The 22,782-nt window shown below is 46.6% G+C and overlaps 1 protein-coding gene across 2 annotated transcripts in view; it reads right to left on the minus strand.

Moving 5' to 3' along the window:
* Positions 1-22,782, minus strand: part of MPHOSPH9 (M-phase phosphoprotein 9) — a 117,024-nt gene that overhangs the window by 42,406 nt on the left and 51,836 nt on the right. For both annotated transcript variants that reach the window (XM_040416190.1, XM_040416189.1), the window contains 4 exons: positions 22,367-22,582; positions 20,670-20,717; positions 16,392-16,456; positions 844-945 (listed from right to left, as the gene is read on the minus strand). In XM_040416190.1, coding sequence (XP_040272124.1) covers positions 844-945; positions 16,392-16,456; positions 20,670-20,717; positions 22,367-22,582 — 431 coding nt within the window. The remainder of the gene's footprint in view (positions 1-843; positions 946-16,391; positions 16,457-20,669; positions 20,718-22,366; positions 22,583-22,782) is intronic.

Below are 22,782 nucleotides of genomic sequence, written 5' to 3' on the forward strand. Positions count from 1 at the left end.
ACCGGAGGACCGGGAAGCTTCCTGGTCCTCGGCTGTCAGTTGTGCTGTGGCTGTGCACAGAGTGAGGACGCTCTGTGACCTCACGCTGTGAGCGTCAGATCACAGCACAGCCGACGGAGGAGGAAGAGCGCTGGAGCAAAGGAGCTGCAGTGTCCGGAGCAGGACAGGTAAGTGTTTTATTTTATTTTATTAAACATAAGGCAATAGGGGCTGCTAGGGGCTAACGTGAGAGGCAATGGGGGCTACTGGGGTGATATGAGGCAATGGGTGTTGCTGGGGGTTAATATGAGAGGCAATGGGGGCTCATATGAGGAATTGGGGGATGCTGGGGCTGATAGGAGACTGCTGGAAGCTGATGAGAGGCTGCTGGGGGCTAATGAGAGGCATATGGGAGGCTGATGAGAGGCATGGGGGTCTTATCTGATGTGTGATTGGGGGTCTAATGAAAAATATTGTTTTCTTATTGTCCGCCTCTAAAACCTAGGTGCGTCTTATGGGCCAGTGTGTCTTATAGGGCAAAAAATACAGTATATGTCTCCATAGGATGACATGGAAGCCATGAAAGTAGCGGTTAGGCGGGAAAGCAAAGGAATTATTTTGTGTAGATACATGAGAAGTCTACATCCAGCTTATACCAGATATTGCAGACTAAGAACATGTGATTATAAAGAGTATATAATTCAGAAATTTACAGAACAGCAGTCTAAAAATTATCAAGATTTAATTATGATTAATCTTACTATATCAATGTCTTTTGTATTTTTTAAGTTATACAACTATAGAAAGCTCAAACACTATACACTCAAGTGCAATATAAAAGAGAAAAAAAAAGAAAAAACGTACTTAGGCCGGGATGTCCACAACTGGCCTTCTGCTTTATGATGAAACTTTACCATGTTGTCGTGCTCCAGTTGTTTAATTTGGGTTTCCAGTTTTGAAGCTGTCCTGTTTCACCCAAAAAGAAAGCCTGGTAAATCTATATGTGATTCAGACAGACAGCAGTACCCAGCCCACCTTCAGTCACCTGAGGCCTCTACTTTACAATTTGTACATACCTTGATGTTAGTTTGTTTGTTAAGGGGGTAATTTATTAAGACCGGTGTCTGAGACGCCAGTCTTAATACCCCTTAAGCTGGTGGTGGATGCCACAAACATATGTAGAGGTGCCAGCCTCTACAAAACTTCGGCATATCCACCACCTGTCTAAATCTACACCACCTACCTTGCTGACGTAGATTTAGACTGTGGCTATTGCTGCGGCGCCTACTACAAGAAAAGACTACACACTGTGCTTAAATAAAAGGTATTTATTAACACACTACACGTTACAGTCTAATATTTGCTTATAATTATATATATCTAAATCAATGGAATAGATACATATATTTATAGCAGCACACAGCAATATATGTAAACACACTATAACAACACACTAATATGGTCCTAACTACGCTAACACAGTCCCAAGTCCTCCCCAGGATATAACTACAATTACACTTACATACACACAAATATCGGCAACCCACCCACCTGGCTACACACTGTCCCTATGGGGATAACAAGGGGTTAAAAACAATTGTGGCACTGCAGGGGTTAATACTTGCAGGCCAGGGAACACCGGGTCAGTGTTGGGTTCAACAGGTATAGTGCAGCAGTGAAGGGGTTACTGCTGCAGGGGTAACAGGGTCCACAGGGAGGGCTGCTGGGAATGCAGGGGTTAAAGGGATCAAATGCAGTGAAGGGGTTACTGCTGAGTTCAGCAGCCAGGGTTAGGGGATTGTTGGTGGAGCTGGGGTTAATGCAGGGGTTAACCCAGGAAAGGGTTAACACAGGGACAGGGCAGCAGACAGTGAAGGGGTTCTGCAGGGACAGGGTAAGGGTTAACCCAGGAAAGGGAATGCAGGGCACAGCAGGGGTTAATACTCAGCCAACTCCTCTGGTCTGGGAGCCTGAGCCCTGGCTGCACTTCCACTTCTGGCTCAGCTTGCTGGAATTCAGTGCATCGCTCCTGCGCTCTCTACTTTTGGAAGGTGGGAGTGAGGGTCGGGGGGGGGTCTCTTCTGAGCGCCGGCTGCGCTCTTCTCATCTTCTGAGCGCAGCACAGCGATCTGCTTCAGGGAGGCGGGTAGAGGTTCCGATCTGCCGAGCGCAGTGTCGCTGGGGTATTTAAACCCGCAGCGCTCGCTCCCATTTTCCCACCCTGCAGGCGTGCGCACGCACGCCTGCAGCCAGGTCCACGTGGGCTGGCGCAGTGATATGACATCACTGCACCAGCCCGCGCTCCCAGGCGGGGGGGTCCTTTGATCCTCCCGCCTGTGGAGATATCGCACATATCTACAGCCCCGGAGGTGAGCGGCACACAGGGGCATGGGAACTCTTTGTTCTCATGTCCCTGTTAGGCATACCATCTTTATTGATCATCTGTCCTTTGAAGTGGCCGAAACTGGACATAATTGTCCAGTTGTCGGCCTCTCCTCAGCTGGGGGGGCACCATTCTCCAGCCAGCAATATCTAAGTATACACATCTATACAGATACTTGGGGCATATCTATATGTATATACACATACACCAACCTGGGGCAGTATTTGGCCACATTTAGGTATATACATCCATATAGATGTTTGGGGTACATCTACATGCATGTATATATACACACAATATAATTCTGGGGCATAAATGGGCAGCAATAAGCCCACCTGCATATATATATATTATACATAGAGAGGTATGCTGACAAGGGGGCATACATACATCTCCATGTATATACATACACCACCCAATGACCATATACAGTCAATGTCTGCTTAAGGCAGACTCACACAACATATTTGTTGCAGAGATTTCTGGTATTACAATTTAGTTTCAGTCATATGAAGTTTCTGAAGTAGATGTATTACGTCTGCAAGCCCCACTCAGATGAGTAACATTGCATAGTCCAGTGGTAGCCAACTAGCCACATTAAGGGCCATTATCAAATGTAGCTCCTGACTCCACAGAATTACAAATCAAGTCAGCAAATGCCTTGACACGAGTTATGTACCCATACACATTAAAGAGAACCTGAATAAGTGAAAAGGGTGGCTCACTATCAGGAACAGGTGCTCTAATCAATATGATTTACCCAAACATAAAGAAGATAAATAATAGATAAGTGATTGTCACTCTCTCTGGAATCACATTGGAACATATACTTTAAAATATGTATAACTTTATTGGTCCACCTAAAAAAAACTACTAAAATCGCGGCTGAGAGCGGTCCGTGGTAACCCGGCCGGGATTCCTTCTGACAGCAGGAGCGCGCGGCGTCATTGGTTGCTATGACGCCGTGCGCTTTATGCCGCCGCTGCTGTACAGTGATACACTGGTATGATCTATACGAGTGTATCACTGTACAGCAGCGGCGGCATAAAGCGCACGGCGTCATAGCAACCAATGACGCCGTGCGCTCCTGCTGTCAGAAGGAATCCCGGCCGGGTTACCACAGACCGCTCTTGGCCGCGGAACACGGCCGTGTGCATAAGGCCTAAAAGTGTAAAATGTTCACAGTGAAGTTGGTTTGTGTCCAAAATCCTTCAGAATTTTTGCTTACTTGCAGCCTAGAATACCCTTAGGCCCCTTTCACAAGGGCGAGTATTCCGCGCGGATGCGATGCGGGAGTTGAACGCATTGCACCCGCACTAAATCCTAACCCATTCATTTCTACGGGGCTGTGCACACGAGCGGTGATTTTCACGCATCACTTGTGCGTTGCGTGAAAATCGCAGCATGCTCCTCTTCATAGAAATGAATGGGGTTGCGTGAAAATCGCAAGCATCCGCAAGCAAGTGCGGATGTGGTGCGATTTTCACGCACGGTTGCTAGGTGACGATCGGGATGGGGACCCGATCATTATTATTTCCCCTTATAACATGGTTATAAGGGAAAATAATAGCATTCTGAATACAGAATGCATAGTACAATAGGGCTGGAGGGGTTAAAAAAAAATATTATTTAACTCACCTTAATCCACTTGTTCGCGCAGCCGGTTTCTCTTCTGTCTTCATCTGTGAGCAATAGGACCTTTGATGACGTCACTACGCTCATCACATGATCCATCACCATGGTAATGGATCATGTTATGGACCATGTGATGAACGCAGTGACATCATCAAAGGTCCTATTGCTCACAGATGAAGACAGAAGAGAAGCCGGGCTGCGCGAACAAGTGGATTAAGGTAAGTTAAATTATTTTTTATTTATTTTAAAACCCCTCCAGCCCTATAGTACTATGCATTCTGTATTCAGAATGTATTATTTCCCCTTATAACATGGTTATAAGGGGAAATAATAGCAATCTACACTACAACTAACCCAAACCTGAACTTCTGTAAAGAAGTTCGGGTCTGGGTACCACAGTCGGTTTTTTATCACGCGCGTGCAAAACACATTGCACCCGCGCGATAAAAACTGAACATCGGAACGCAATCGCATTCAAAACTGACTGCAATTGCGTTCCTACATGTAAAGGGATGTAACGCACTGACTCACAGTTAGTTGCTGAGGGATCTCAGACTCATGCCTGCCGTGGCGTCCCACGTGTCGCTCGCCTTAGAGCGATCTTACCTCAGGTATGGTGTTCTGTTTGCTTGTGTGCACTGGGGGATGATGACGTCAACTAAGTGCCGTGGTTGTTTGCAGATCGTACAGCGGTAATGCTGGCAGGTACAATCCTCTCGTGTCTCCAGCTGGAGAAAATTGCGGAGCGCTCCGTTTCACTTGTAATTTCCAGGCCTTTTACTGCAAAGACAATATTAGGGGGTCTTCCTGCACCAAACGCGTTTCGGGACCCTCACTGGTCCCTTCCTCAGTGGTTCTCCGAGACACGAGAGGATTGTACCTGCCAGCATTACCGCTGTACGATCTGCAAACAACCACAGCACTTAGTTGACGTCATCATCCCCCAGTGCACACAAGCAAACAGAACACCATACCTGAGGTAAGATCGCGCTAAGCCGAGCGACACATGGGACGCCACGGCTGGCATGAGTCTGAAATCCCTCACATCCATGTGCATGAAAAAGGGGAGACTGCGGTGATATATGAATAAATGCAGCGATAATATCAGTAAGGGTATTCTAGGCTGCAAGTAAGCGAAAATTAAGAAGGATTTTGGACACAAACCAACTTAACAGTGAACATTTCACATTTTACACTTTTAGGGTCATAAAAAAAGGTCACAAGAACGGACATTGTTATATTTATTAGAGCCGACTGTGCCACTAAAGGATAAATTGAGGAATTTGTAATGTTGGATTAATTACACTATATATTGGAGTACCTTCATTAGTGCTGCACGACAAGACGTAGAACAAGCTCCAGACCATCTGTATATATATATATATATATATATATATATATATATATATATATATATATATTAGGGCTGCACGATATGGGAATTTTGTGCGATTGCGATTAGGGCCCTAAAAATTGCGATAACGATGTGCGATGCGATATTTTAAGGGAATTGTGCTAGAGGTCTATTTGCTTGGATTTTCCCATATGAGCCGCTGACGCGGCTGGGTATGACATAGTTATGGGGGATCTGTGGATGGCGCTGTTATGTGGGGGATCTGTGGATGGCGCTGTTATGTGGGGGATCTGTGGATGGCGCTGTTATGTGGGGGATCTGTGGATGGCGCTGTTATGTGGGGGATCTGTGGATGACGCTGTTATGTGGGGGATCTGTGGATGACGCTGTTATGTGGGGGATCTGTGGAGGACGCTGTTATGTGGGGGATCTGTGGAGGACGCTGTTATGTGGGGGATCTGTGGAGGACGCTGTTATGTGGGGGATCTGTGGAGGACGCTGTTATGGGGGATCTGTGGAGGACGCTGTTATGTGGGAGATCTGTGGAGGTGTAGATCTGTGGATGACGCTGTTATGGGGGATCTGTGGATGACGCTGTTATGCGGGAGATCTGTGGAGGACGCTGTTATGTGGGGGATCTGTGGAGGACGCTGTTATGTGGGGGATCTGAGGAGGACGCTGTTATGTGGGGGATCTGCGGAGGACACTGTTATGGGGGATCTGCGGAGGACACTGTTATGGGGGACCTGCGGAGGACACTGTTATGGGGGACCTGCGGAGGGCACTGTTATGGGGGACCTGCGGAGGGCACTTATGGGGGACCTGCGGAGGGCACTGTTATGGGGGACCTGCGGAGGGCACTGTTATGGGGGACCTGCGGAGGGCACTGTTATGGGGGACCTGCGGAGGGCACTGTTATGGGGGACCTGTGGAGAACACTGTTATGGGGGACCTGTGGATGGCACTGTTATAGGGGATGTGTGCTATGACACATGGGGCCACGAGGGGGGCCAGCATAAGACACACATATAGCATCTTATGCTGGTCCCCCTCATGGCCCTATGTGTCCCTTCATGTGTCCTAAACTGCACACATAACTCTCCTATTCATAAAATGGCCAGCCTCTGTACTTTCACTATGAATGCACTGCAGTGCAGAGAGCGAGTCGGCCGGCGCGTGATTGACGTCACTGTCAAGCTCCTCCCACTTAATTCAGGAAGCAGGAGCGTGACTAAGTGACGTCAGTCACGCGCCGGCCGGCTGCCTCACTCGCTCCCGCTCGTCGCTGCAGTGCATTCATCGTGAAAGTAAGTACAGAGGCTGGACCTGTTATCAATAGGACAGAGGACTTTTTAACAATAGGGGCCCCTTCATATATAATCGCGGCATTTTCGGGTCAGCCGAATTGCCAAATCGCGTTTGCCGATTATCGCGATTCGATTACTTTTGCGATATATCGTGCAGCCCTAATTATATATATATATACACAGTTGCAAGAAAAAGTATGTGAACCCTTTGGAATGATATGGATTTCTGCACAAATTGGTCATAAAATGTGATCTGATCTTCATCTAAGTCACAACAATAGACAATCACAGTCTGCTTAAACTAACAATACACAAAGTTAAATGTTACCATGTTTTTATTGAACACACCATGTAAACATTCACAGTGCAGGTGGAAAAAGTATGTGAACCCTTGGATTTAATAACTGGTTGAACCTCCTTTGGCAGCAATAACTTCAACCAAACGTTTCCTGTAGTTGCAGATCAGACATGCACAACGGTCAGGAGTAATTATTGACCATTCCTCTTTACAGAACTGTTTCAGTTCAGCAATATTCTTTAGATGTCTGGTGTGAAACGCTTTCTTGAGGTCATGCCACAGCATCTCAATCAGGTTGAGGTCAGGACTCTGACTGGGCCACTCCAGAAGGCGTATTTTACTCTGTTTAAGCCATTCTGTTGTTGATTTACTTCTATGCTTTGGGTCGTTGTCCTGTTGCAACACCCATCATCTGTTGAGCTTCAGCTGGTGGACAGATGGCCTTAAGTTCTCCTGCAAAATGTCTTGATAAACTTGGGAATTCATTTTTCCTTCGATGATAGCAATCCGTCCAGGCCCTGATGCAGCAAAGCAGCCCCAAACCATGATGCCCCCACCACCATACTTCACAGTTGGGATGAGGTTTTGATGTTGGTGTGCTGTGCCTCTTTTTCTCCACACATAGTGTTGTGCGTTTCTTCCAAACAACTCAACTTTGGTTTCTTTTGTCCACAGAATATTTTGCCAGTACTGCTGTGGAACATCCAGGTGCTCTTGTGCAAACTGTAAATGTGCAGCAATGGTTTTTTTGGACAGCAGTGGATTCTTCTGTGGTATCCTCCCATGAAATCCATTCTTGTTTAGTGTTTTACGTATCGTTCGCTAACAGGGATGTTAGCATATGCCAGAGACTTTTGTAAGTCTTTAGCTGACACTCTAGGATTCTTCTTCACCTCATTGAGCAGTCTGTGCTGTGCTCTTGCAGTCATCTTTACAGGACGGCCACTCCTAGGGAGAGTAGCAGCAGTGCTGAACTTTCTCCATTTATAGACAATTTGTCTTACCGTGGACTGATGAACAGCAAGGCTTTTGGAGATACTTTTATAACCCTTTCCAGCTTTATGCAAGTCAACAATTCTTAATCGTAGGTCTTCTGAGAGCTCTTTTGTGCGAGGCATCATTCACATCAGGCAATGCTTCTTGTGAAAAGCAAACCCAGAACTGGTGTGTGTTTTTTTATAGGGCAGGGCAGCTGTAACCAACACCTCCAATCTCATCTCATTGATTGGACTCCAGTTGGCTGACACTTCACTCCAATTAGCTCTTGGAGATGTCATTAGTCTAGGGGTTCACATACTTTTCCCACCTGCACTGTGAATGTTTACATGGTGTGTTCAATAAAAACATGGTAACATTTAATTCTTTGTGTGTTATTAGTTTAAGCAGACTGTGATTGTCTATTGTTGTGACTTAGATGAATATCAGATCACATTTTATGACCAATTTGTGCAGAAATCCATATCATTCCAAAGGGTTCACATACTTTTTCTTGCAACTGTGTGTATATACATACATACATACATACACACACACACACGTATATATATATATACACTGTAAGAGAATGTCTGGAGTGGTAGTGGATGGAAGATATGTACCACCGGGGGTCGTGGCCCTGGTGGAGTAAGAGCAGGGTGGACGGGTTTCAGTTGTTGGTGTCAGTCTACACTGATCCTGGCAGGTTGGTTATCTCTGGCCTTAGTTGGGTAGGGAAGGAGTTAATCCTTCACTATGCTTGCTGGGTGTGGTCTGCCTGCTACACCCAGGGCTGTGGATATAGGTTTGAGGCTCACTGAGTGTGGGGCTGCTGATGAAGTGGGGTCTCCTGTCTCACTGCAGGAAGCTGTATGGGAGGCTGAACGCTCGGTCGGGCTGAGCGCTGTAGTCCGCTCGTCTAACAAGAACTGCCCAATTGCTGCAGGCTCAGCGAAGGACCAAAAGAAGGGATCCTGTGGCCGGAGCCAATCCCTTGTCCAGGCCGACACGTGGCCTGTCTAACTTGCACGAACTTGGACAAACCCGCCCCATGACAAGGTGTAGTACTGACCACTGATGTGAGAGACTGTGTGAACAGGCACCAAGACGCCTGCAGCGTTTGGGGATCCGTTGTGGGAGGTGGGGTTTATGGACATTGCTGTTGTGTGAATTGCACAGTTTTGATGTGATGCACTGAAGTGAATAAAAGAGCACGGTTTGGACACAAAGCCTGTCTCCTGAGCCTCTATACTGCCACCGCTACCATCTGCCTACCAGAGCAAACCCCCACAATTGGTGGCTTCAGCGGGCAAACGGCAGTGAGGCTGAAAATTGTGCTGTTTGGACTGTATGTCATATATTAAGCCGGCAAGCTTTGTGGCTCCAGATAAGATGGAGGAGGCCATTAGACACTTGGTGCAAAGTAATGAGGAGGCTACTCGGAGACATGAGGAAGCCCTGAGAGACAAGCGGCAGTTGAATAGTCTACTGGCCCAGCAACTGGCGACTATGCAGGAGTCCATGCGTGTGTTACAACAACAAGCCGTCCCGGGGGGAACAGCAATCCTACCTGCTGCCCGGGATAAGGTGCGCTCAGCGTTAAGGAAGATGGGCCCCGAGGATGATATCGAGGCGTTCCTGATGGTCTTCGAACGCACTGCGGAACAGGAAAGGTTACCGGCAGAACAGTGGGCCGAAGTAGTGGCGCCATTTTTAGTGGGTGACGCACAAAAGGCCTACTTCGACCTCAGTCAGGAGGAAGCCAAGAGCTATGAGAGACTGAAGGGGGAGGTGTTGGCTCGTCTTGGGGTTAATACCTATGTGCGTGCACATCGAGTCTACCAGTGGGCTTTCTCAGAGTCCAAGCCTGCTCGGTCCCAGGCCTATGACCTGTTACACCTCGTAAAAAAATGGCTGCAGCCTGAGACATTGAGCCCCTCGCAGATTGTGGAACGTGTGGTGGTGGATCGTTTGGTGCGTACCCTCCCAAGAGCAATACAGCGCTGGGTGGGACAAGGTGATCCAGGCACCCTGGATCAAGTTGTTGGCCTAGTCGAGAGATACATGGCAACCCAGGACTTGGTCCGAGAGTCCGCCTTCCTGCAAAAGCCGCGTTCACTCTCCCTGCCACAAGGGGGACCTGAGAAGGGGGCTCAACCGCTTAAGGGGGGGAAGGTGATTTCCACTCCTGGGAGGCCAAACCTGGGGAGACGAGAGGCCCCGGGGATTAGATGTTGGCACTGTCAGGGCCTGGGACACATTGCTGCCAACTGCCCGAGGGCGGCAGAGCCCATGGACTGCGGGTTCGCACGACGGTCCTCCTTTTTCGGCCAGCCGGTGTATGTTGCTGCTTCGCTGCTATCCACTGATACACCCCCGTTGTGTGCCATCTCCATTAATGGACACCCAGTTAAGGCATTGCTAGACTCGGGGAGCTTAGTGACCCTCGTGCACGAGTCCCTGGTGGCCAGTCGCGGCCCAGGCAAGCAAACCATCAGGATTGTGTGCATTCATGGGGACCAGCGAGAATATCCTACAACCTGTGTGACCTTGTCTACCCTCGGAAGGGAGATACAGCAGGTGGTTGGGGTGGGGCGACAAATCCCTTACGCTGCCATCCTAGGTAGGGATTGTCCCCTGTTCTGGTCTCTCTGGGAGGGACGGGGTACAGAGCCGGTGCCCGTTGATCCTGAAGAGGAGCTACCAGCTGTAGGGGTCACCAATAAGGAGGAAGAGTGTCAACCCGATAGCTTGTACCTAGAGGGGTTGGCTGGTGAGCCAGTGGCAGCCCCATCTGTTCCAGAACTAGAAGTATCCCGAGACACATTCGGGACCGCCCAGCTCCAGGATCCTACATTGTCACGGGCCAGAGAAGGGGTGACTGTCATCAATGGAGTGGCTCAGCACCCGGGAGCCGACTCGGAATTTCCCCACCTGGCCTGTAACCAGGACCTACTGTACCGGGTCGACAAAGTCCGGCAAGAGGTAATAGAACAGTTGGTGGTACCCCAGCCATACCGCCGCATGGTATTAGACCTAGCGCATACTCATGTGTTAGGAGGACATCTGGGCGTCCAGAAAACTCAGGAACGTATACTGCAGCGTTTCTATTGGCCGGGGATATATGAGGAAGTCAGGAGGTTTTGCCAGTCCTGTCCAGAGTGTCAGAGGACCAGCCCCCAGCCTCATTATCGTAGTCCCCTGGTGCCCATGCCCATTATTGAAGTACCTTTCGAAAGGGTTGCAATGGACCTGGTAGGCCCCATTAACAAGTCAGCCAGAGGCCACCAACATATCCTGGTCATAGTAGACTACGCTACTCGCTACCCTGAGGCGATACCCCTGCGCCACACGTCAGCCAAGCTGATAGCCAAGGAGCTGATGGGTATGTTCTCCCGGGTGGGGATCCCAAAGGAGATATTGACGGACCAAGGGACCCCTTTCATGTCCAAAGTGATGAGGGAGCTCTGCAAAATATTAAATATTAAGCACTTGCGTACTTCCGTCTATCACCCCCAAACTGACGGGCTGGTGGAACGCTTTAATAAGACCCTAAAGTCAATGCTCAAGAGAGCGGTGGCAAAAGATGGAAAGGACTGGGACCTCTTGCTGCCCTATGTGTTATTTGCGGTGCGAGAAGTGCCCCAGGCGTCCACGGGGTTCTCACCGTTCGAGCTGTTATATGGTAGGCATCCCCGAGGGCTGTTGGATATCGCTAAAGAGGCATGGGAGCAACAGCCTACCCCTCACAAAAGCATAGTCGAGCACATCGAGAAGATGCAGGACCGGATAGGAACAGTTCTGCCCATAGTCCGTGAACATATGGAAGCGGCACAGCTGGCCCAGAGCCGCGTGTACAACCGGGCCGCCCAGGTAAGGACGTTTAACCCGGGCGACCGAGTGTTAGTACTAGTGCCCACCGTAGACAGCAAATTCCTGGCCAGGTGGCAAGGGCCATATGAGATAAGAGAGAAGTTAGGCCCCGTGAATTACAGGGTATACCAGCCAGGAAGGCGGAAGCCCGAGCAGGTGTACCACGTTAATTTACTGAAAGCCTGGAAAGATAGAGAAAGTCTCCTTGGGGATGACCCGCGCTTTGTCTTGGCTGCAGAGAACGTCCCCGGCCCTACAGTGGTACCAGAGGATACCCCTGCAGTAAAGATAGGTAGCGGTTTGTCGACTAGGCAGACTCAAGAAGTGAAGGCGTTCATTAGCAGGAATAAAGATGTGTTCTCTGACCTTCCGGGACGTACCAATCTCGTCCAACATGACATTGTCACCGAGCCCCAGGAAAAGGTCCGTTTACGACCGTACCGGGTACCGGAGGCTCGGCGACAAGCCATTTCAGAGGAAGTAAAGTTTATGCTGAAGTTAGGGGTCATTGAGGAGTCTAGGAGCGAGTGGGCTAGCCCGATCGTTCTTATCCCAAAGCCCGACGGATCATTACGTTTTTGTAATGATTTCCGGAAACTAAACGAGATTTCAAAGTTTGACGCCTATCCCATGCCGCGAGTAGATGAGTTAATAGAGCGAATGGGTAAAGCCAGGTATTTCTCGGTGATAGATCTCACAAAAGGGTACTGGCAGGTACCTTTAACAGAGACAGCAAAAGAGAAGACCGCCTTTGTCACGCCGGAGGGGCTGTTCCATTATAGAGTGTTGCCCTTCGGGTTGCACGGTGCTCCAGCCACGTTTCAACGGCTGATGGATATCGTCCTCAGACCACATCTCCGGTATGCCTCAGCATATCTAGATGATATAATCATATTTAGCCAGGACTGGGAAAGTCACTTGTCGAAGGTTCAAGCAGTGATAGACTCGCTCAGGAAGGCAGGATTGACCGCCAACCCAAAAAAGTGCTCAGTGGGCCTGGAGGAAGCGAGGTATTTGGGTTATGTCATTGGACGCGGAGTCGTTAAGCCCCAAATAAATAAGATCGAGGCGATCCGAAATTGGCCTACACCCCTTACGACCAGGCAACTGCGGTCATTTTTAGGGATGGTAGGGTATTATATGCGGTTCATCCCACATTTCGCCACTATAGCTGCCCCGTTGACAGGACTCCTGAAAGGTAGGAAGTCGGTAATGGTTCGCTGGGATGAGCAGGCGGAAGAGGCGTTCTCCCGTTTGAAGTCGGCCCTATGCGGGTCCCCAGTTCTGGTGACGCCCGACTTCGGACGGGAGTTTATAGTCCAGACGGACGCCTCTGGAGTAGGCCTTGGGGCGGTACTCTCCCAGGAAATCAATGGTGAAGAACACCCCGTTGGTTTCCTGAGCCGCAAGCTCACCCCAGCGGAAACCCGGTACAGCGTGGTAGAAAGAGAATGCCTCGCCATCAAGTGGGCACTTGAATCTCTCAGGTATTACCTGTTGGGGAGAAGGTTCCGTCTGGTGACTGACCACTCCCCTCTCCGGTGGATGAGCCAGGCTAAGGAGGGGAGCGCTCGGGTCACCAGATGGTTCTTATCCCTCCAGAATTTTAAATTCAGGGTTGAGCACAGGGCAGGTCGCCTGCAAGGGAACGCTGATGCCCTGTCCCGGGTACACTGCTATATGTGTGTTCACCCCGGTAGGATTGAACAGGGTCATCAAGCCTTCAGGGGTGAACAAAGGGGGGGGATATGTAAGAGAATGTCTGGAGTGGTAGTGGATGGAAGATATGTACCACCGGGGGTCGTGGCCCTGGTGGAGTAAGAGCAGGGTGGACGGGTTTCAGTTGTTGGTGTCAGTCTACACTGATCCTGGCAGGTTGGTTATCTCTGGCCTTAGTTGGGTAGGGAAGGAGTTAATCCTTCACTATGCTTGCTGGGTGTGGTCTGCCTGCTACACCCAGGGCTGTGGATATAGGTTTGAGGCTCACTGAGTGTGGGGCTGCTGATGAAGTGGGGTCTCCTGTCTCACTGCAGGAAGCTGTATGGGAGGCTGAACGCTCGGTCGGGCTGAGCGCTGTAGTCCGCTCGTCTAACAAGAACTGCCCAATTGCTGCAGGCTCAGCGAAGGACCAAAAGAAGGGATCCTGTGGCCGGAGCCAATCCCTTGTCCAGGCCGACACGTGGCCTGTCTAACTTGCACGAACTTGGACAAACCCGCCCCATGACAAGGTGTAGTACTGACCACTGATGTGAGAGACTGTGTGAACAGGCACCAAGACGCCTGCAGCGTTTGGGGATCCGTTGTGGGAGGTGGGGTTTATGGACATTGCTGTTGTGTGAATTGCACAGTTTTGATGTGATGCACTGAAGTGAATAAAAGAGCACGGTTTGGACACAAAGCCTGTCTCCTGAGCCTCTATACTGCCACCGCTACCATCTGCCTACCAGAGCAAACCCCCACAACACTCACCTAAAGAATTATTAGGAACACCTGTTCTATTTCTCATTAATGCAATTATCTAGTCAACCAATCACATGGCAGTTGCTTCAATGCATTTAGGGGTGTGGTCCTGGTCAAGACAATCTCCTGAACTCCAAATTGAATGTCAGAATGGGAAAGAAAGGTGATTTAAGCAATTTTGAGCGTGGCATGGTTGTTGGTGCCAGACGGGCCGGTCGGAGTATTTCACAATCTGCTCAGTTACTGGGATTTTCACGCACAACCATTTCTAGGGTTTACAAATACAAAGAATGGTGTGAAAAGGGAAAAACATCCAGTATGCGGCAGTCCTGTGGGCAAAAATGCCTTGTGGATGCTAGAGGTCAGAGGAGAATGGGCCGACTGATTCAAGCTGATAGAAGAGCAACGTTGACGGAAATAACCACTTGTTACAACCGAGGTATGCAGCAAAGCATTTGTGAAGCCACAACACGCACAACCTTGAGGCGGATGGGCTACAACAGCAGAAGACCCCACCGGGTACCACTCATCTCCACTACAAATAGGAAAAAGAGGCTACAATTTGCACGAGCTCACCAAAATTGGACTGTTGAAGACTGGAAAATGTTGCCTGGTCTGATGAGTCTCGATTTCTGTTGAGACATTCAAATGGTAGAGTCCGAATTTGGCGTAAACAGAATGAGAACATGTATCCATCCTCTGATGGCTACTTCCAGCAGGATAATGCACCATGTCACAAAGCTCAAATCATTTCAAATTAGTTTCTTGAACATGACAATGAGTTCACTGTACTAAAATGGCCCCCACAGTCACCAGATCTCAACCCAATAGAGCATCTTTGGGATGTGGTGGAACGGGAGCTTCGTGCCCTGGATGTGCATCCCTCAAATCTCCATCAACTGCAAGATGCAATCCTATCAATATGGGCCAACATTTCTAAAGAATGCTATCAGCACCTTGTTGAATCAATGCCACGTAGAATTAAGGCAGTTCTGAAGGCAAAAGGGGGTCCAACACCGTATTAGTATAGTGTTCCTAATAGTTCTTTAGGTGAGTGTGTGTATATATATATATATATATATATATATACACACACACATACACCCACAAATACATACATATGCATCTTTTATTGTTATTTATTTTTATTTTTTACTGTATTTCGGTGGAGCAATAAAGGTTATACATATTTTAAAGTATATGTTCCAATGTGATTCCAGAGAGTGACAATCACTTATCTATTATTAAAGAGAACCTGTCACCACAAAATGCAATGCAATCTGCAGGCAGGATGTTAAAGAGCAGAAGAAGCGGAGCAGATTGATATATACGTAGTTTGATGGGAAAATATTCAAAAGCGCTACTTTTTTCTGACTTCAGTTGTACACGGGGAGGTGTTATCAGTGAGTGATAGCATTCCCTGTATAAGTGTGTATATAGAGATAGCTCTTAGTCATTGATAACTGTACATGGGGGTGGTGTTAATTATAGAAAGACCAGAGGTTTAAATGTATAAATTACAGGTTTTACTGAATCTCTTCCCACAAAACTATACATCAATCTGCTCAGTGCCTTCTGTTCTAAACCTGGTGCCTGCAAATTGTACTGTGCTATATTACAATGGTGGTTCATGGCTGCAGCTGTTTCATGCTCATGGGAGCTAGCTTCCTGTGTGTGAATTGGGGCCATTGTTCATGTATATCTCCTCTGTTGTAGTACTGCAAGGGTTAACCTCTAGGTTCTTGGAATCCAGTGGGTCAGCAGCCAATCACACTGGGACTATTCCAAAAGGCAGTGGACTAGTGGCTCCCCTGCAGCAAAGGCCAGATCTCTGTAGCTGGGTTAAAGGGTGAAAACAAAGGGACAGCCAAGATAATGTCTTCATGACTAGCCCAAGGTCAAACCGGTTTGCTGGCACACCGGATCCACATCCACACGCTCCATGGTGACAGGTTCTCTATAACATACTGATATATTTATAGCTTGTATTCTCTCCGCATATTTTTAGGCAAACCAGTACTGAAGCCCAGCTGAATAATGTATGAAGGTTTTTCTTAACTAATGGCTTTCTGACTATCCTGTATTACTGCTGTATGTTTTATTTTTTTATATTATAAAATAAATTACCTTCTGAGCTCATTCACTTCACTAAGTGCATCACATAATTTGTTCTCTGTTACACCAAGAGTATCCTGAAAAGAAAAGCATAACATAACACCTATACTCCACATATGGATAAACGTGATACTCCAGCATTCAATGTGCTGTAAAAACACAAAATTTGAAGTGTCGAAGCAGCAGTGCTCCAGACTAAAAAAAATACCTAGTAGCCATTGGCTCCTGAACTGAAAAATTTAGGAGCCAAATTAAATTTTTAGTCGCCAAATCGAAACCGAATCAAAATTTTGGTATCGTGACAACGCTACGCCGATCAGATCGGCGTAGGGTTGTTTCGATACCAAAATTTTGATTCGCTTTCAGCACCATAAAAAAGTATTGCGATACTCAATATCACGCAAAAAATAAAAAATAAAAACACCAAAAAAAGCCACGTGCATTTCGCATTTTATTAAACGTTCGGCCCATAATAGAACAGTCCTATCCTATTTTTTGGGGTGACAAGGTGACTAAAAAATGGCGAATCGCATGGTTTTTATTTATTTATTTCGGTTACGGCGCTCACCGCATAGGAGATATTTTTTAATAATTTAATAGTTTGGACTTTTCGGACGCAGCGTTATGTAATATGTTTATTTATTTATTGTTTATATATTTTATATGTAAAATTGGGAAAGGGGGGATTTAAACTTAATATTTTAGGGTACGTTCACACTAGCGTTTTTCCGTCACAGGGGCTCTATACCGGAAAAGAACTGATCAGGTTTATCCCCATGCATTCTGAATGGAGAGTAATTCGTTCAGGATGCATCAGGATGTCTTCACTTCAGTCATTTTGACTGATCAGGCAAAAGAGAAAACCGTAGCATGCTACGGTTTTATCTCCGGCGAAAAAAACTGAAGACTTGCCTGAAGGCATTTTTCCCCGTAGGAATCTATTAGTGCCAGATCCGGCATTCAAAATACCGCATGCGCAGACCGGTAAAAATGTGTAAAAGGATACAAGTCGGATCAGTCTGTATATACAAGTCGGATCATAACAAGCGGAGAGATGGATTCGTTCTTGCAATGCATTTGTGAGATGGATCCGCATCCGGATGCGTCTCACAAATGCTTTCAGTCACATCCAGATCGACGGATCTGGCGGGCAGTTCCGACTACGCCGGATCACACTGCCGCAAGTGTGAAAGTAGCCTTAGTGTTTGTGTTTTTTTTTTTTTTTTTTTACTTACGTTTAGCCCCCTTAGGGGCTGGAACCCTTGTCCTATTAACCCTTAGGCCCCTTTCACAAGGGCGAGATTTCCGCGCGGGTGCAATGCGTGAGGTGAACGCATTGCACCCGCACTGAATCCGGACCCATTCATTTCTATAGGGCTGTGCACATGAGCGGTGATTTTCACGCATCACTTGTGTGTTGCGTGAAAATCGCAGCATGCTCTATGTTGTGTGTTTTTCACGCAACGCAGGCCCCATAGAAGTAATGGGGCTGCGTGAAAATCGCAAGCATCCGCAAGCAAGTGCGTATGCGGTGCGATTTTCAGGCATGGTTGCTAGGATGAAAGTCTATTCACTGTATTATTTCCCCTTATAACATGGTTATAAGGGAAAATAATAGCATTCTTTAATACAGAATGCTTAGTAGAAGGTCAATTGAGGGTTAAAGGACCTGTCAAAGGACCTGTGGTGACATCACTGTGCTCATCACATGATACATCACATGATCCATCACCATGGTAATGGACCATGTGATGAGCTCAGTGACGTCACCACAGGTCATTTGACAGGTCCTGAAGAAAGAACAGGAGACCGGCAGCTACACGATCAATTGGAGGAGGCGAGTTCAATGTTTATTATACTGGTGTGTTGGGGGGGCGCACTATGCCACCAATGTTTATTATACTGGGGTGTTGGGGGGGGGGGGGGCACTGCGCTACCAATGAAGATAACTGACCTGTTAATACAAATACAGGAGGCGGGTGCCGGAATCAAATAGCCAGCACCCGACCTCTATGACAGGGAGCTGCGATCCGCTGCAGTTAACCCCTCAGGTGCCGCTCCCTGTCATAGAGGTCGGGTGCAGGCTATTTGATTCCGGCACCCGCCTCCTGTATTTGTATTAACAGGTCAGTTATCTTCATTGGTGGCGCAGTGGCCACAGCCCCGCCCCTCCCGTCTCTCTCCTTATTGGCGTTGGCAGCAGAACAGGGGGGAGGGAGAGACTCCTTCTCCACTGCGCTGCTGAGAAGAACATCGGCGGCGGGGCAGAGAACTATCAGCTCCTGTGCCCGCCGCTGTATTCAACGGCAGAGTTGCGGTGGCGGGTCTAGTCGCAAATGGCGACAAGACTAAAAAGTCTTGTCGCCATTTGTAAATTCTAAGTCGCATTGGCGAACATTTTGGTCGCCATCTGGAGCCCTGAGCAGAATATTAAAAGTTTTGGTCGGTGGGGTCCAAGTGCTGAGACCCCCACCAATCGCTAAAACAAGGTGAGAGAAGCACTCACATAGCATTCTCTCTCCTCACTGCTGGAGACAAAAGTGAGGCAGGCTTAACAGAAAGTCAATGGGCCTGTCTTGATTCTGTCCTATGATCTTTATTTTTTTATTGCTTATTTTTATTATAGGGAAGGGAGATTATTTGAATTTTTATATATATTTTTGTTATGTTTTTAAAAACTTTCTTTTTTTTTTTTTTAAACTGTGCCCAGGTGCCTTGAACATGCGATCTTCAGACTGCTTGTCCCAAAAACTACAATGAATTACCATTGCAGTGTATGAAAGATTTAATACATTCCTATGGAGCCCTGCCACCTGCAGGCATCCATAGGAATATAGCTGTGGTAGGTCTGGTAGAATCAAGCAAGCCTGAGGCTACCACCACAAATAAATGGCTTCTCTGATCTCTGCGTGGGGAAGCTGTTTGGGCCCCGGGAGCACAATGCTCCTGGACACAGCTGCCTTAGGTGCTGTTGTTACAATAGACTACGGCATCTGTGGGGTTAAGTGTCTGCAATCAGCATTATCACCCATTGCAAACATTAGCCCTGGGTATCTACTTTGTTGGACAAGTTGTATTTTTTTTATGGCACCATTTTATTTACCATATCTTGTATTGGAAAACGAAAAAAAATTAAATCTTTGTAGGGTGAAAAAAAACAAAAAAAAAACACAATTCCACCAAGGTTTTTTTTGTTTTGATATTACAGCGTTCACTGCGCACTAAAAATGTTATAACGTCAACTAAATTTGTAGTTTTTATTTTGTTTTACTACTTTTTTTTTTTTTTTTTTTAAATACACATTATTTTTTGCATCACAATTTTCTGACACCCATAACTTTTTTATATTTCTGTCTCCTGAGGTGTATGAGGGTTTTTTTTGTGGGGCATCCTCTAGGTTTTATTGATACAATTTTGTGGTACTTTGGGGTAAAATTTTTGGGGTTGGACAAGATGACCAAAAAATGTCAAATCAGGGATTTTTTTTCCTGTTACAGCGTTCACAGTGCAGGTAATTATCTGTAGTCTGTTGGGAAATCTAACAAGTGTCCAATTCCCACAGTGCCGTTTGGCTCACACCTGCTGTTCAACTTATTCTATTTTAGTATTTTTTTGTTTTTATTTTTTTTATATCCAGGAAAATAGTCTGTTTTCAAAATCTGTTTATTGAAAGGGTTTTCCGGGATTTTGATACTGATGGCCTATTCTCAGGATGTGTCACCCTTAAGGTCGTACAAGACCTTTGGAGAAAATGTAACTTTTTTTTTCTTTTATAGCTGATTTCTCCTGTAACTGGAGCTGAAATATTAGCCCCTGTTACAGGGGGAATACAGGCCACAGAGAGGTTGTACAATGTTGTACAACCTCACTGCAGAACTGATCTGGGTCTGGTAAGACCCAGCAGCTTGTACACACTGATGACCCCCAATGATCACATGACCGCTGGAACCAGAGCAGGAAGCGGCATCACTGGTTCCTGACCTTTATATGCAGCGATAGGGAGGGCTGAGACTGTAAAAAAACATCCCTGCCTTCTTTATGGCAAGCTTTGCTGTCAGTAAGAGAGGGCTGGCCTCTCCCGCAGCTATACCAATAGTGTCTGTGTAGTACGTGTACGTTTAGAAACATCTGTGCAGAGATAAGTTCCGACCACCTGGACATACATAGTCAATGGGCAGTCTGCAAGCATTAAAAAAACCGCCCAGTGGTATAAAGCTGACGTCATTATTCTTTTCACCTTCATAAATTGGTGAGCAAAAAAAATGATCTCTAAAAGGGAAAGTCTCTTACCTTTACTCTTTCATGTTCTTTAACAAGTGATTCATAGTCCAATAAAAGCTGGAAAAAAACAAAATGTTAAACGAAAGGTGTGCAGCAGCCGAACTTTCCCGATTTACAATCGTTATCAGCTGAAAACAATGTAACGTGGAGGATACAAGTTTTATGTTGACTGGAAACGAAATCTGCATAAATAGTGGACAAATAATTTCTATGGTTTTGCTAACATTAGATGTACCTCCAGAACTGCTCACTACGGGAACTCCTGTCAAAAGTTTCTATATGACTATGGGAGATGCAACCAGGTGGTTCTGTTGGAGAGTCAATCGTGTGACACTGAAAGCCAAGCAAGAGAGGCTATTAGCATTGTATGTTTGGCTGTACCATCCGACCTGCTGGTTTTGTCTCCCATGGCAACATTTAAGTTTCTGGTAGAAGACACTGCGGCCAGGAGCAACTGGAGGTACATATGTAAGACCCCTTAATTTAGCACTGCAAGCTATCCCTTAAAATACAGTTAACAGCACAATTTTTGTAAGGAGGAGTGATCCATATCTGAAACAAAAGGGATCATTAAGAGTACGACTACACAACATTTATGTTGCAGCAATGTCGCATAATATTTTTTGTAATGACAGTCAATGGTGTCACACTGCGACATGCTGCAACTGCGACGCGACAGTCGAACAAAAATCCAACTTGTGCGACGCCATTGATCCAGCAGTGCGACACCATTGACTATCTTTACAAAAAAGGTCGTGCAACACTGCTGCGAAAATAGTCGCGTGACAAACGTTGTGTAGCTGAGCCCTTAAAGAGAGAATGTATAACAGGCAGATTTTACTTCTCTTTTGTGAATCCACACCTGGTTTTAGTCACAAAACTGGATAAAAAAAAGCCTGAATAAAATTTGAACACATAAGGGCAACCTTAGGGTACTGTACTACACTGCGGTTTTTCCGCATGAATATCTGTGAGGAAGAACTGCAAGTAATCTGCATTGTGTGCAGCCACCCTTACGGTATGTTCATACCCTGTGGAAATGCACCAAATTGACCAATTGTTTCCGCAGCATGTAGATGAGAATTGCTAAAAACGTGTTCACTTTGCTCGTACTGTAAAACGCTGTAGATTATCTGCATGCAAATAAACGACAGAAAATCTGCAGTGTTTCCACAATCTGTGAAACTACTCTACTACAAGAAATAAAGGCTGTAGCTAGAAAGGGCTGAAAGTATTGCAGAGGCTCTGTTTAATTTATCATAACTATTATTAGTGTATACTTGAATGAGGGAAAATAACTTTGTTAATGTGAATTTCCATCTTTTTATTCAGTATTAGGGTGCATTCACACGACCGTAGTTTTGGTCCACATCTGATCAGCATTTTTTGCAGGATGGACGCGGACCCATTCATTTCAATGGGCCCACAAAAAATGCAAACAGCACACTCTGTGCTGTCCGCATCCATATGTCCGTTCCGTAGCCCTGCAAAAAAGACAGAACATGTCCTATTCTTGTCCGTTTTGCGGACAAGGATAGGCATTGTTACAATGGATCCGCAAAAAAAATGGATGCAACATAGATGTCATCTGTTTTTTTTGCAGGTCCGCTTTTTGTGGACCATACAATCCATACGGTCTGCGGAATGCAGCCTTAAAATGAATGCAAACCCAAAAACAGGTTGGGGTTTAAGCTGTTTGAACTTACGTCTTGAAACATTTTATGCTCTTGTTTTATTCGTGCTTCTTTGTCATCTGACTGCCTAATAGTCTTCTGAAGTGATTCTTCAACTTCTTTGAGTCTGGACTGTAATCTGCTGATGGCATTTTCTTTTTCTTTACTCCTTGCTCTCATTTCCTCAATTTGTTCTTGTAAGTCCTTTGAAGTGCCAGTTGCCGTGTAATACCGTTCCTTCCATTCAGCCTAGGACAGAAAATGTCTTTAGACAACCAACCAATATAAAACCAAGGCTATGTTCACATCTGCATCCAGGGATTCCTGTAGGAATATCCATTTAAAGGGGCAGTCTGAGAAAAACTGATGCACTGTGTCATGCCAAGAGAAGGGTCTGAGGGGGTGGGCATTTACACAGTAAAAGTGTTACCAGGACTGTTACTGACAAA

The sequence above is a fragment of the Bufo bufo genome, chromosome 2 (assembly GCF_905171765.1).
Source record: "Bufo bufo chromosome 2, aBufBuf1.1, whole genome shotgun sequence".
Classification (NCBI taxonomy): Eukaryota; Metazoa; Chordata; class Amphibia; order Anura; family Bufonidae; genus Bufo; species Bufo bufo.